Source organism: Panthera uncia, chromosome D1 (assembly GCF_023721935.1).
Source record: "Panthera uncia isolate 11264 chromosome D1, Puncia_PCG_1.0, whole genome shotgun sequence".
Classification (NCBI taxonomy): domain Eukaryota; kingdom Metazoa; phylum Chordata; class Mammalia; order Carnivora; family Felidae; genus Panthera; species Panthera uncia.
The window spans coordinates 68,751,526-68,765,493 of record NC_064808.1 but is presented as its reverse complement, the minus strand read 5'-3'; the positions used below and the strand labels follow the sequence as shown (position 1 = coordinate 68,765,493).

Below are 13,968 nucleotides of genomic sequence, written 5' to 3'. Positions count from 1 at the left end.
ACGTTAAGATACCTAGAACAAGGTAGTTTTTTAGAGGCTATATTAATTTTACAGCCATCAAAGACAAGTATTAAGGCCATCAAGTCAACATTTTAGGTGCTAAGAAGAAAGAAAAAAAGGAAAGGGAGGAATAAAGAGATGCACCTTTCAACTGAGACAGCTTCCTTCAGGAAGCCTTCCAATTTTTCCGGTTGTACTTCCATTTACGTTACATCAACAAGTTCATAGTCACACAGTCAAAATAAATGCAATAGATTTTAGGCAGTGTAGTGTTTCAGCTGGTCACTTTGCTTCCCTGAATAAATTAATGTTTTGTTATTAAGAAAGTATGGAAGAAAAATATTAAGTGAACAATTAGCAAGTTTTGTTGAAGTTAAGGATTTCACACACACACACACACACACACACACACACACACACACTTGCTTGAATATACAATCCCAAGTAAGTGGAGATTCCTTTGAGATTATTCTCCAGCTGTTTATATACTAATAAACCTCAATAGGGAGAGAGGAGGAACAGTTTCTTTATTTTTTTCTTCTATTACTTTTCTGTTCACATAGTAAATGTTTCTGTAAATATTGCTACTACTGACTTTGCTATTGAAGAGAACCCTTACTGAATTTAGACACAGTAAACCAATTGATATTTTAATTTAATCAAATATACTAATATGATCAGAGCTTTAACTTGTCCTTAGCTATCTGTCATGGTCCTATAAATGCTTCTCTATACTTTTAATTAATGTTAAAATATTTTTTATTTTATTTTCCCTCAAAAGGGAAGGCTTAGAAACAGATGTACTTGTTTTAGTATTGAGAGTTTATACATAACATTTCTTATTCCTTTAGGTTTGTCAGTATGAGAAGTGATGAAATAAGGCCTGAGCCATACAGAGCCTAGAAATTGGATTCAGCATGTTTGCTACATACTACAGAGAATTAATTTAACTTCTTTTCATTTTTCCCACCTTTGTCTGCCTTCTCCACAGGCTGTACATTGATGGTCCATTTGGAAGTCCATTTGAGGAATCCTTGAACTACGAGGTTAGCCTCTGTGTGGCCGGAGGCATTGGAGTAACTCCATTTGCATCAATACTCAACACCCTGCTGTATGTCATTCTGATCCATTTTATTAGTTCAAATAGGGAACTATCAATATTTTAAACATCTCCCATTTAGTATGAGATAATTCCTCACAGAATTTGTCTACAGTAGTCCTCCCTCTTGCACACAGGGAATACATTCCAAGATCCCCTGTGTATGCCTGAAACTGCAGATGGTGCTAAACCCTACATATACTCTGCTTTTTTCTGTAAGCTTAACTTATCAATTATGCACAATAAGAGATAATAACAAATATTAAAATAGGAAAATTATAATATACTGTGATGAAAGTTTTGTGAGTGTGGTATCTCTCAAAATATTTTATCGTAATGTAGTCACCCTTCTTGTGATGAGGTGAGATCATAAAATGCCTAGGTGATGAGATGAAGTGAAGCGAATGATGTAAGCATTGTGTGCTGTTGACCTTCCGACAATATGTCAGGTGGAGCAGTGATTATCTGCTTCCCTGCCGCGGATGACCTTGAGGGTAACTGAAACCACAGAAAGTGAAACCACAGATAAGGAGGCACTACTTTACTTGTTGTTCATGGAACTCCATTTACTGATTGATGAGGGGAGTAATTCAGTGTTTCTCAATATGTGGTCTGTGGCTTTCAGCATGCTCTCTTGTAAAGTATCACAATTTGGCATTCATCTGTCCTTTTTTAAAATTATTTTTTAAAAAGTTTATTTCTTCATTTCTGTGAGAGAGTGAGCGAACAGGGGAGGGTCAGAGAGAGAGGAAGAGAAAGACAGAATCCCAGACAGGTTCCGCACTGTCAGCATGTAGAGCGCGATGTGGGGCTCCATCTCATGAACCGTGAGATCATGACCTGAGCCCAGACCAAGAGTCAGAAGCTCAGCTGATGGAGCGACCCAGGCTCCCCGTTCCTGTGTCCTTTGAAAATTATTCCACCAACCTTCATTTCTCTACTTCCTCATAAATAGTAAGTGGTACTCTTCATCCATTCTGTCAACAAATACTTTGGAGCACCTACATGCCAAACCATCTTATAGGGACTGGTAATAAAGTCATGAATGAAACATAGTCCCTGCCCTTAAAAAGCTTCCATTCAGATGGAGCAGGTGAAAAATAAACCAGTGAGAAATTCATAATAACATTATTTCAGAAAATATTAGAACTATGATAAAAAGAAGAGAGGATAATGGGATAAAAAAAATAAAGGGTTGGGGTCATTGTAGAATTTTGGTTAGGAAAAGTTTTTCTCAGGAGTTAACAAATGAGCACATGATGCCTTGGCCTATTACTCAGCAAAGTTATAACAGACTGAAGAATAAAAATTTCAAATATGAGACTGCTTACCGAGTAAATAGTTTTTCAGTTATTTTAGTTCTAAGATTATAAGCAAAAATTAATTGATTAATATTAATTTTCATGAAAAAATAAACATAATAGTAAAAAATTATTCTCAAATGTATTCCATTCACTTTTCAAGAAGGCACGATTTGCATTAAAACTCTTTTATGGAGTACTAAAACAAAGAATAATAAAGTTGAAATGTTGTGTTTGAATGATATTCAATTTTAAATACTTGTTACAAATTTGGGACTTTTTGGAGGTTCTTAGAAAAATAACCATATTCCAAGCCAGGAATCATTTGCTTCTGAAAACATACTGCAAGTTATTTGGGCACTCCAAGTTAAGAAAAAGAGAAAATATTTTCTTAACCTCAAGTCGACTTCATAATTATAAATAGGAATCCAGACTTGGAATTATGAGTTACTGGAATGCATTACATAGTAGGTGGCTGTTACATCTCTTTCTTTAAGGATTATTGAGAAGGGGATAAACAACCAGCTTTCTGGAATGGTTTTGGCTCATTTTGCCTGGAGGCCAGGGCACGCCTGATGACCAGTGGAGCCCTGCTGAGTGATAGAATTCACAGAAAATAGAGAACTTTTTTCTGAGATGCAGGGTTCATATTATTCTGGTCCAGGAGTTTATTGCCTTCACACTGGAAATGGATGATCTGCATATAATATTCACAAATAATAAACACTTTAATTCATGGAGTGTATCGTTCCTCTGAGTGGGTATATTGCATTTTAAATTCGTTTAAGAGCTGTAGTAAGTCCTATGACAAATGATAAAATGTAAATGACTGGTTTTTCTGTGGGTTGCTTGCTTACTAATGAAAAGCAAATTTTCAGATACAGGGATTCTTAATTTTTTTTTCATCCTAATCCCTGCTGCGTTCTTTTAATTTTACAGGGATGACTGGGAACCGTACAAGCTCAGAAGACTATATTTTATTTGGGTGTGCAGAGACATCCAGTCCTTCCGTTGGTTTGCAGACTTACTCTGTGTGTTACATAACAAGGTAAAATTCGGTTGGTTATTTTTTTCATTAAAAATAGTATTTTTTTCAAATGACAAAAATAATAAATACTTATTATAGAATAAACCAGGAAATATGCAGATAAGTTGAAAGAACGAGAAAAAATTCTTAAGAGAACAGGAAGAGCATGTTAATAATTTAGTACACACATTTTCAGATGTTGCTATCTGAGAATATGTGTATATATCTATGGTATTTTTTAACATAGAAATGCTCATATTTGTGTTTTAATGTAGAATATTTTAACCTGGAAATGTAGGCTTATGGTCGGTGAGGTATGCATATGGGGTGATGAGGGAAAGCACGTAGAGGGCCACATCAGCAGGTGGTTGCTACTACACTTTCCATCCTTCGTTCTGTTAGCTCTAATCTCTTATTTCCACCTTTAATATTCCAAATGGACCATCACCAAACTTTTGGCACACTAGGCAGAATGTCGAAAATCCCAAATTCTAAGTTTTATTTCTTAAATAAAAAGCAGGCCTCCTTCATCTATCCTACATGTAGCTTTTTATTTATCTATTGATATATATATCTTAATTTTTGCAAATTATACAAGTAATACAAATATGCATTTTTGCTATAAATTTTTTCTTTTTAGTTGTAGAATAGTTGACATACGGTGTTTTATTAGTTTCAGATGTATAGCATAGTGATTTGACAATTACACATTACAAACTGCTTACCACAATACATGTAGTCATAATCTTTCACCATAAAAAGTTATTATAAATTATTGGCTAGCTCCCCTATGCTATAATTTTCATCTTTATAACTGGAAGTCTGTACCTCTCAATCCTTTTCACCTGTTTCATCTATACCACAACCCCCCTTTCCTTTGGCTACCCCCCAGTTTGTTCTCTGTATTTATGAGCCTATTTCTGTATGTTTGTTTTGTGTTTTAAAAATTTTTAATATTTATAGTTTTGAGAGAGAGAGTGTGAGTGGGGGAGGATAAGAGAGAGAGAGGGAGACACAGAAACCAAAGCAGGCTCCAGGCTCTGAGCTGTCAGCACAGAACCTGATGCAGGACCTGAATTCATGAGTCGTGAGATCATGACCTGAGCCAAAGTTGGACACTTAACTGACTGAGCTACCTGGGTGCCTTATTTGTTTTGTTTTTTAGATTCTACATAGAAGTGAAATCATATGGTATTTGTCTTTCTCTGATTTCATTCACTTAGCATAATACCCTCTAGGTCAATCCATATTGTTGCAAATGACAAGATTTATTTCTCATTATATATATATCATATATATATATATATATATATGATATATATATGTTTCTCAATTATCTCTCTCTCTATTTATATACATATGTATATATGATCATTCCATTCATGTATCGGAAAACATTTAAGTTGCTTCAAAAATTTGGCTATTGCAAATAATGCTGCAATAAACATAGGGGTGCATATGTCTTTTGAGATTAGTGTTTGAACTTTCTTTGGGTAAATTACCCAGTAGTGGAATTACTGGGTCATATGGTATTTCCATTTTTAATATTCTAAGGTACTTCTCTTATTGTTTTCCACAGTGGTTGCATTGCCACCAGCAGTACATGAGGGTTATTTTTCCTCCATGTCCTCATGAACACTTAGTATTTCTTTTTTAATACTAGCCATTTTGACAGATGTGTGGTGATATCTCATTGTGATTTTGATTTGCATTTTCACAATTATTAGTGATGTTGAGCATTTTTTTTCATGTGTCTCTTGGTAATCCATATGCCTTCTTTGGAAAAGTGTCAAATCATTCAGATAAACCAAATCCTTCCTTAATATTTTCCTCACCCAATCTGTGTAACCAGAGGTAACTCAAGAGTGTTGTATAAATTCTACCGTACTATTTGTATTGTTCTATGAATTGCTTATTTTAAGCTTATCACTATGTCTTGAACATTTTTAATAATAGCACATAATAGAGTTACCTCATTCTTTTTACTGCTATAGAGTATTTTGCAATATAGATGTACTTAGTACTTTATTTAACCATCCCTTAATGATGGATCTTTTTTATAACAAAGAACACTGCAGTGAGTATCATACATGTCTTTGTATGCAGATTTTCATTTATTCAGTCTGTCATTCTGTCACTCATCAAATAATCACTCATTGCCTGCCATGAATCACAGACTGTTCTGGGACCTGGAGCTACATTGGAGAGCAAAACAAAAACAAGTTTTTGAGCTCATCCTAAGTGGGGAAGATAGACAACAAACTACTAAATACATAGGATGCCTGATTCTGATTAGGACAAAGAAGAAAAAGAAAGCGGGATAAAGCAACAGAGTAAACCATAAAGGACACACTAATTATATATTGTGTAATTGGGAATTCAACTCCCAGAAAGGTATTTTAGCAGAGCCCTTAGTGAAATGAATGAGCAGACTAGGCAGAAATCTTGTGGAAAAGGGGATCTAACTCCACAGGCTAGGGCTCTGATGCAGTGGTATGCTTGGTAGTTTGGGAAGAAGATGAAAGAAATCTGTGTGGGCAAAGCAAAGTAAGAAAGGGGGAAAATAGTAAGAGAATCAATCAGAGAGAGACCTGGTGTGTATGCTGTTTTGGGGGAAAAGTGGATGACATAAAGTCTTTGGATTTTATGCAAAAAATAAATGGTTTCTGGAGATAGAAGAACTGAAAGCAAGGATTTGAACAGATATTTGTACACCGGTGTTCATAGCAGCATTATTCACAATAGCCACATAACCCAAACGCCTGCTGATGGATAAAGAAAATGTGGCATATACATAGAAGGGAATAATATTTCTTAAAAAAGAATGAAGTTCTGAGAAATGCAGTGTGGATGAACCTCGAAAATGTTATACTAAATGAATTAAATCAGACGTAAAAGGACAAATATAGTACAACTCTGTTTATATGAGGTACATAGATGTCTAGTTCGTAGACACAGAAAGTAGAACAGTGGTTGCCAGGGACTCAGGAAACATGAACAGAGGGTTATTGTTTGATGGGCATGGAGTTTCAGTTTAGAAAGATGACACAGTTCTGGAGGTGGAGGGTGGTGATGGCTGCACAGCAGTGTGGACGTATTTAATGTCACGAACTGTACACTTAAGGACAGTTATGTATATTTTACCACAATTGGAAAAAAAAAGTACAGATTCCTGGGACCTACCAAGGACCTGCTGAATCAGGAGGGGACAAACGGGAGGGATGAGAAGCCATTGAAAGGATTTGAGCAAGACTGATATAAATGTAGATCTTGGAAGTGTGTGTGAAAACATCAAGCTCTGGGATATTGCAGTTTCTGGAGGCACAGAAGATGAATTACAGCCAACAAAGGAGTCTGGTCAGACTGGCCAGTGAGTTAGCAGGAAAACCATGAGAGAGTTCTGTCTTTGAGGCTAAAGAGGAAAAACTTTTAAGAGCAAAATCACCACTCTTCGATTTGTGAGTATTTTTTGCTGGGTTGATCCCCAAGACTGACTTCCTGAGTTGGAGGTTATGAGGAGGTTGTGAATGAATTTAAATTTTTAATATATACTGACAAAACACTCTCCAAAGAGAAATTTTCATTTCTACCAAAGAGTATGAGAGACATTTATTTTAAAACATTATATTACCAATCTTGTTAATCTCTACCAATCTCTTAAACAGTGAGATCTCATTCTATTTTCTCCTGAATGCTAATAAGATTGAACCTCTCTTCATATGATTATTAACCAGTTGTATTACTTATGGGATTTCCTAATTCTACCTTTGTTTTTCTAATTTTTTAATCTTTCTTGAACTGATATCTAAAACCTGTACTTTTTTTTTAAATAAGAGGCCATAAGTGGATCCAAGATGAGAAAAGGCACATTTGAATAATAGATGTTGTATAAGGCAAGTAGTAGGGAAGGAAAGGATTAAAGGAAAGACAAGAATGTTAAGTGGCTGGACCTTCAAAGGAGTTGAATCTTAAGATTTATGTTTTCATTTCAAGTTTTTTGATGGATGTGCTTTATCCTTAAGATTCTGTGGAGTAAATAATATACAAGCTTTAAACTAGTGTAAACAATACAGTGATGACTATCTTCTATACACACTTCTGCACCCAGGTTTTGATTTTTCACATCAGCGGGATGAACATTGGTCCTTCAGTTATGCTTCTAAGGATGATGTGTTTGCAACTGTGTTACCAAGTTCAGCGTGTGTGTGTGTGTGTGTGTGTGTGTGTGTGTGAGAGAGAGAGAGAGAGAGACAGAGAGAGAGAGACAGAGAGATCAACTGCAATACAGCATAGTGACTTTACATACAGTTTATGTGAGAGTAGGTGAAAATGTTTTTGAAAACCAATGAAAATATAGAGTCTTTCAATCTTGTTCCAACTGTGTTTCACATTATTCTAGAATGCCTAAGACAAAGTTACCTTAGTTGCCCTAGTGACTGTCTTGGTGTCAGACTATCTGCCGTGATGACAAATGTGGATCTTAAGTGGATCTTGCTTGGGCAGATTGTCCAACCTGGTGAATGAAGGAGACCACAGGGCCAGATGTCAGGTGATCTGGTACCAGCTCGGCTAATATCTAACCACATGACTTGCTCCAAGTCACTTCACCTCTGTGGGTCATATTGGCAAAATCAAAATGAGGGATCAAGGCTACATCAGGCATTCGGATTCTGTCATTTACAATGGAACAGTGGTTCTACCTCATATGAACTGCAAGTCCTTGAGTAAATCACTTAATCTCTATAAACCTGATTTATGCTTTCAATTTGTAAAGGAGGCTACCAGCACTTGAAACCTGATGTGAGACTTAGCTTTAATATATCTAAAGTATCTATCATTTTGAAGGCATTTAAGAAATGATTACCATGATTCCTCTTAGTGATCTGTAAAGTTCCTTCCAGGACTCACATCCTGTTATTTTTTATTTGTGAGAAAAATAAGGAAGGGTGATAGGCAGGAGAAGTAAAAATGAAGAACATAATATTTGTGCATGATCCTACAGTCCTAATCTATTTGCAAGATTGTGTTGATCCATATATTTATTTTTGCCTTATTTTTTTTCCCTTTTCCTTTTATTTGTAGAAAATTGTTCCCTTAGTAGATATTATTATCTTCAGTGAGGGGTAGGTTAAAGTGGAGACATTGACATCATTAAAAACATCATTCAAATTTCCATAGTTCTTACTAGGGGCTGTGGGTACCAAATACCAGTTATCGATGCAGGAGTCATTGGACTGATCTCAGAACAGCATCCTGGTAAACATTTAAGACAAGAATCAACAAAAGCCATGTGTTTTTTGAGGTGCTATTCATCACTGGCATCTAGAAACTTCTGTTTTTTTGGAACTAAAAGTCATAAATCCTGATTCAGTTCCAAAAGGGCCTAAAAATGAATTTAGCATTTGGCTGTAACTTGAGGCAGCTATTTGATGGTATATAATTAACGATTATATTTTAAGAGTATGATGGGAGCTGAGAATGATCATTTATCACTTTTAAAGTAAATATGTTTTTATTGGGGCTTTATAACTCAGAGTTTCCACCTGTCAGAAAATGTATAGTTTTACATCTGAAAAGAGATGATGACATTCAGCCCTACCATTTTCCTGATGAAAAAACCTGAGGCCTAGATGAGTGAGTAAATCCTTAGAAGTCTCAGGGCCAATATGGGAAGAGAGACAAGTCACCTGCCACGTGTTCCTCCCACGGTAAATGGGGCCAGAGGGGTGATGAAACCCTACTTAATCCCCCCACCATTTGCAATGTGCCTTTTTTTTTTTTTGCATTCCTAAAACTTCTACTTTGAGTCCCAATGTATCATTTTTTATATTAAATTAAATTAAATACTTATTTTTAAATTTTTATTTAAATTCCAGTTATAACAGACACTGTAATATTAGTTTCAGGTGTACAATATAGTGATTCAGCACTTCCATACATCACCTGGTGCTCTTTGCAAGTTCACTCCTTAATCCCCATAACCTGTTTAACCTATCCCCACCCACCTCCTCTCTGATAACCATTCAGTATAGTTAAGAGTGTATTAAAAAAAAAAAAAAGTCTGTTTCTTGGTTTGCCCCCTCTCTTTTTTTCCCTATGCGTGTTTGTTTTATTTCTTAAATTACACATATGAGTGAAATCATATGGCATTTGTCTTTCTCTGACTTATTTCACTTAGCATTATACTCTCTGGCTCCACCCATGTGATTGCAAATGGCAAGTTTTCATTTGCTTTTATAGCTGAGTAATATTCCATTGTATATATACCACATCTTCTTTATCCATTCATCAGTCGGTGGACACTTGGGCTGTTTCCATAACTTGGCCATTGTAGATAATGTTGCTATAAACTTGGCCATTGTACGTAATGTAGATAATGTATCATAGTATAATATAGAAATAATACTTTGAATCAGTGGATCCTCTTGCTGCAGTAAAGTCCAACAAAACATTACCATCTAAAGCAAACCCACTATGCTGATCTCTGTTCAAGAAATGGTTTGTCTTTTGAAGAAGTGCTGTTCCTATTGATGCCTTTCCTGGGATCCACACCTCAAACACTCCTCTCTGTTCTCCAAGGAGCCCACCAGGTGGAGGTGCTCCTCTCCTTCTCTTCCACTTTTGATGTCTTGTCCTTATCGGGGTGATGAAAGGAGGCCCTAAGAAGAAGAATACTTTTAAAAATAAAAAAAATATATTATAAAAATTATTTTTAAACTTGTATTTGTATAACATTTAAAAATATTTAAAACTTTTTGTTTAAATTCCAGTTTAAGTTATTTAAATTCCAATTAGCTAACATGCAGTGTAATATTAATTTCAAGTGCAAAAATATTTTTAAAATAACAGATTTCAGAAGTCAGGGTTCATTCAGAGGAAGGCCAATTATTAGTAGGTTCATTTTTGTCTTCTAGAAAAAGGCAGCATACAGAGACAAGAACAACCCTTTTACCCTCTTTGCTGAGTTTATTTTCCTGTAGGTGATATTTTTCTTATTTTATTTTTCAAGGCATTGAAATGTTTGAGATTTTTTTTGAGACTATTTTATTTTGGCAGGTATGTTTACAGCCTCATACATTTTTGTACAAGGAAAACTAGTGCTGACTAAGAGGAAGGCAAGAATAAGAACTCTGCCTTTTGTTTTTGTTTTTGTTGGTTTTTTTTTTTTTGTGATTCCTAGCATGCATATTTTATATCATTATTTGTGTTTTTTTTTTTTTTTTTTTTAAAGAAAATCATGTTCTTTAGGAGTGAACTCTTGGTTCTAATTTAGGGACTCTTAAGGAATAAAATAAGAGATATAGGGAAAGGATTTAGGGGGATATCAGTGTAATATTTCACATGCTTGGTTTTGTATGTATAAAGATAACATAGGGATTCCTGGGTGGCTCAGTCAGTTGAGCATCCTACCTCTTGATTTCGGTTCAGGTCATGATCCCAGGGTAGTGGATTGAGTCCCATGTGTAGCTCCATGCTGAGTGTGGAGCCTGCTTGGGATTCTCTCTCTCTCTTCTGTCTCTCTTTCTCTCTGTCTCTCTGTCTCTCTCCCCCTGTGTCCCTCTCTCACCCACTCACTCTCTTTATCTCTCTCTCTAAAAAAATTAAAAAGTGAAATAAGATGACAGGATTATGGTCTTGCACTGCTACCATCTACTATTCCCTTATCACTACTACTACTGCTTGCACTAATTGTGACAATAGGAGCAGGTTTTTAATGTCAGAATCTGGCATGTATATGACATACATATATGTACCTATGTATATATACACATTTGCTAGTAAAGGTTGACTGTGATTAGACACCATACATCTTAAATTGTAGAATCACATATGTTAGAATAGGAGAAAGTCTGAGTACACAGAAGGAATTCTCATGTCTATTTACTTTTATGTCCTCTCAGTTTTGGCAAGAGAACAGACCTGACTATGTCAACATCCAGCTGTACCTCAGTCAAACAGATGGGATACAGGTATGTGGTTGGATGTTTTCATAAATTAAACAAGCCTCTTGATAATAGAAGATCTCCTCTAAGGGCCATGCTGGAAGAACATTTCTGCAGGTGGTTTGAATAGAAGTTTCCCAGAGGAAGGCCTCTTTTGGAATGTGTCCAGAAAACCCATGGCTTGTCCTTGAAGCTAACGGTATTAGGTCTTTCATCTGTCCTCCTCACAGGGAGCGGGAACAGACCTTTGAGTTCATCTCTCTCCTTTTCACTGTTATCTCAAACTCTTCACCTCCAGAAATCAGACCATGAGCGAACAGTCTCATGATTGTGTTCATCAAGAGGAGTTTTTATGTGGAGAGACAAGATAAGATCATATGTAGTTAAGCTTATTTCTCTTCAAGGGAAACTAAACAACATAGAAATAGCCATTACGCATCATGTACTTACTATACTAGGGACCCTGTGCTCAGCATCTCATATTCATTATCTTGTGTAATTGCAACAGATCCAAGAGGTAGATGATATTGCCATCCTCACATTATAGATGAGGAAACTGAGGTTTACAGATGGCATGGAAGTGCTGCACAGGTGTATAAATCTGGGCATGAATGCTTTTACAAGTTTTATTTTAGTATTTTCCATTATATATTTTCTATAATACTTTGAATACAAACTATGAATGCTTGTCAGTTACTTCAAAACTAACCTAACCCTATTTTTTCTAGTCAGATTTCTACCCCATTTGGTATGTAAAAAAATATTTCATTTTCCTATTCTCATGAAGGAAGTCAGTATCGTTATTCCTCATGGTATGGCTGTAATTAAGGTATGGAGCATAAATTGCATTGGTTCTCCGTTTGTCTGCCTGGGACTCAGACACTCTCCCCCTCTCTTCTCACTTCCCTCTGACCCTTCATTGCCGATCCAGATCTAATATTCTGTTAATTGCAAACACCAACCCGTTAGAAGTTATTTTGTTGATCGACTCAAGATGTGGAGCTCTTCTGTCTTAGGCTGTCTTGTCTAGGATCATTTCCCCAAATTTATGATGACAATTTGTAGTATTTTACTCCTACAATGAGCCAAATATGACAACTGTATTTGCAGTGCAAAAACACTTCAATAAAGTTTATGTGCTACACCCTTTTTGAGAGTAGTCAATTAAAATGCCTTCTTTAACATTGTGGTTGTTAAAAATGAAGCAACTAACTGAAGTCTAGGAAAATCAGCCATTTGTAATAATGGAATTCAAGAAGATAATGGATTTTAAAGGAAAAGAGGAAGGAAATGATGTTTCTAAATGACTATACTTAATAGCTTGCCATTTGATACTTATATTCTTTAAATCACAGCAATTTGGTAGGAAGCCACAGCACCAGTAGAAATGATGTTAGAGAAATAAGTTATCGTCCAACTCTGTGTCATATAAAATATAGTGCTTTCTTTTTGGCAGAAGATAATTGGAGAAAAATACCAAGCACTGAATTCAAGACTTTTTATTGGACGTCCTCGGTGGAAACTTCTGTTTGATGAAATAGCAAAATGTAACAGAGGGTAAGTACTAATTCTCAGGAAATTTACCATGTGGCTAATGATCAAATTAAAATATTCTCAAGTCATAACATGTAGTTTTTAAAGATGAATTAGGTAATGGGTTTACAAATGGCAAAGTCACTTAAACACTCAATTATCACTCTCAAAGAAGGAAGCAAGTCAGGGACCACCTCACACATATCTGTAACATCAAATGATTAAAATTTGGCTTGGAAATAGTCTATAAAGAATTTATGAAGAAACTATCCTACGTACTTTCAAATTTGCATAGACCCATATTAAAATGGGTATTCATTCCAACATCATATATCAGGTGATCACTGGAAAAACTTTTCAAAATCATGTTGGCAAACAAGGGAACTCTACCAGCATTTCTAACAATGAATGAATGCACTTAAGAATCAGGCATTTGCATTTTTTTTTATCAGAATGAATAAACTTTTAAAATCCTTAGTGGTAATATGGAGTCTCTAATACAGGAGTATTTCCAAACATAATTTTTTTTCTTGGAAGCTATAATTCTATGAAGAATCTTAGTATTATGAAATACATGTCTATGGTCTAAAGAGATTACCGTTTAAGGAAAGCATTCACTGTAAGGCACAGATTAGCCACAACCCCCCTTTTTTTGTAAACTTATTGTTCAAGGCAGTGGTCTATAAGAATTCTAAGGGTATTTTGAAAACAGTATACCCACTCACACATTTTAAATTTGGTATTGAAATAGTTTCATCATAAGTTAAATAGTTGCAAAGGCTCTAATTTCTAACATATTGCACATGCTGACATTTTAAAATTAATGTAACTCTTTTAAACCTGTCTACTGGAATTGAAATACCAGTTTTTTGATACCAACCTCATATATTTGTAAAGATACACAAAAAGCTTTCGCTAGCAATTGGAAATTTTACATTATTTTTTCTTTAAAAAATTTTTTTATTAATACTTATTTTTGAGAGAGAGAGAGAAACAGAGCATGAGTGGGGGAGGGGCAGAGAGAGAGAGAGAGAGGGAGACACGGAATCTAATGCAGGGTCCAGG

General features: G+C 35.4%; 1 protein-coding gene across 1 annotated transcript in view; it reads left to right on the top strand.

The window, feature by feature from the left end:
* The window catches only part of NOX4 (NADPH oxidase 4), a 167,445-nt gene that overhangs the window by 140,416 nt on the left and 13,061 nt on the right, over window positions 1-13,968 (top strand). The window contains exons 14-17 of the mRNA XM_049653262.1: window positions 992-1,111; window positions 3,340-3,448; window positions 11,329-11,397; window positions 12,827-12,927. Of these exons, the coding sequence (XP_049509219.1) occupies window positions 992-1,111; window positions 3,340-3,448; window positions 11,329-11,397; window positions 12,827-12,927 (399 nt within the window). The remainder of the gene's footprint in view (window positions 1-991; window positions 1,112-3,339; window positions 3,449-11,328; window positions 11,398-12,826; window positions 12,928-13,968) is intronic.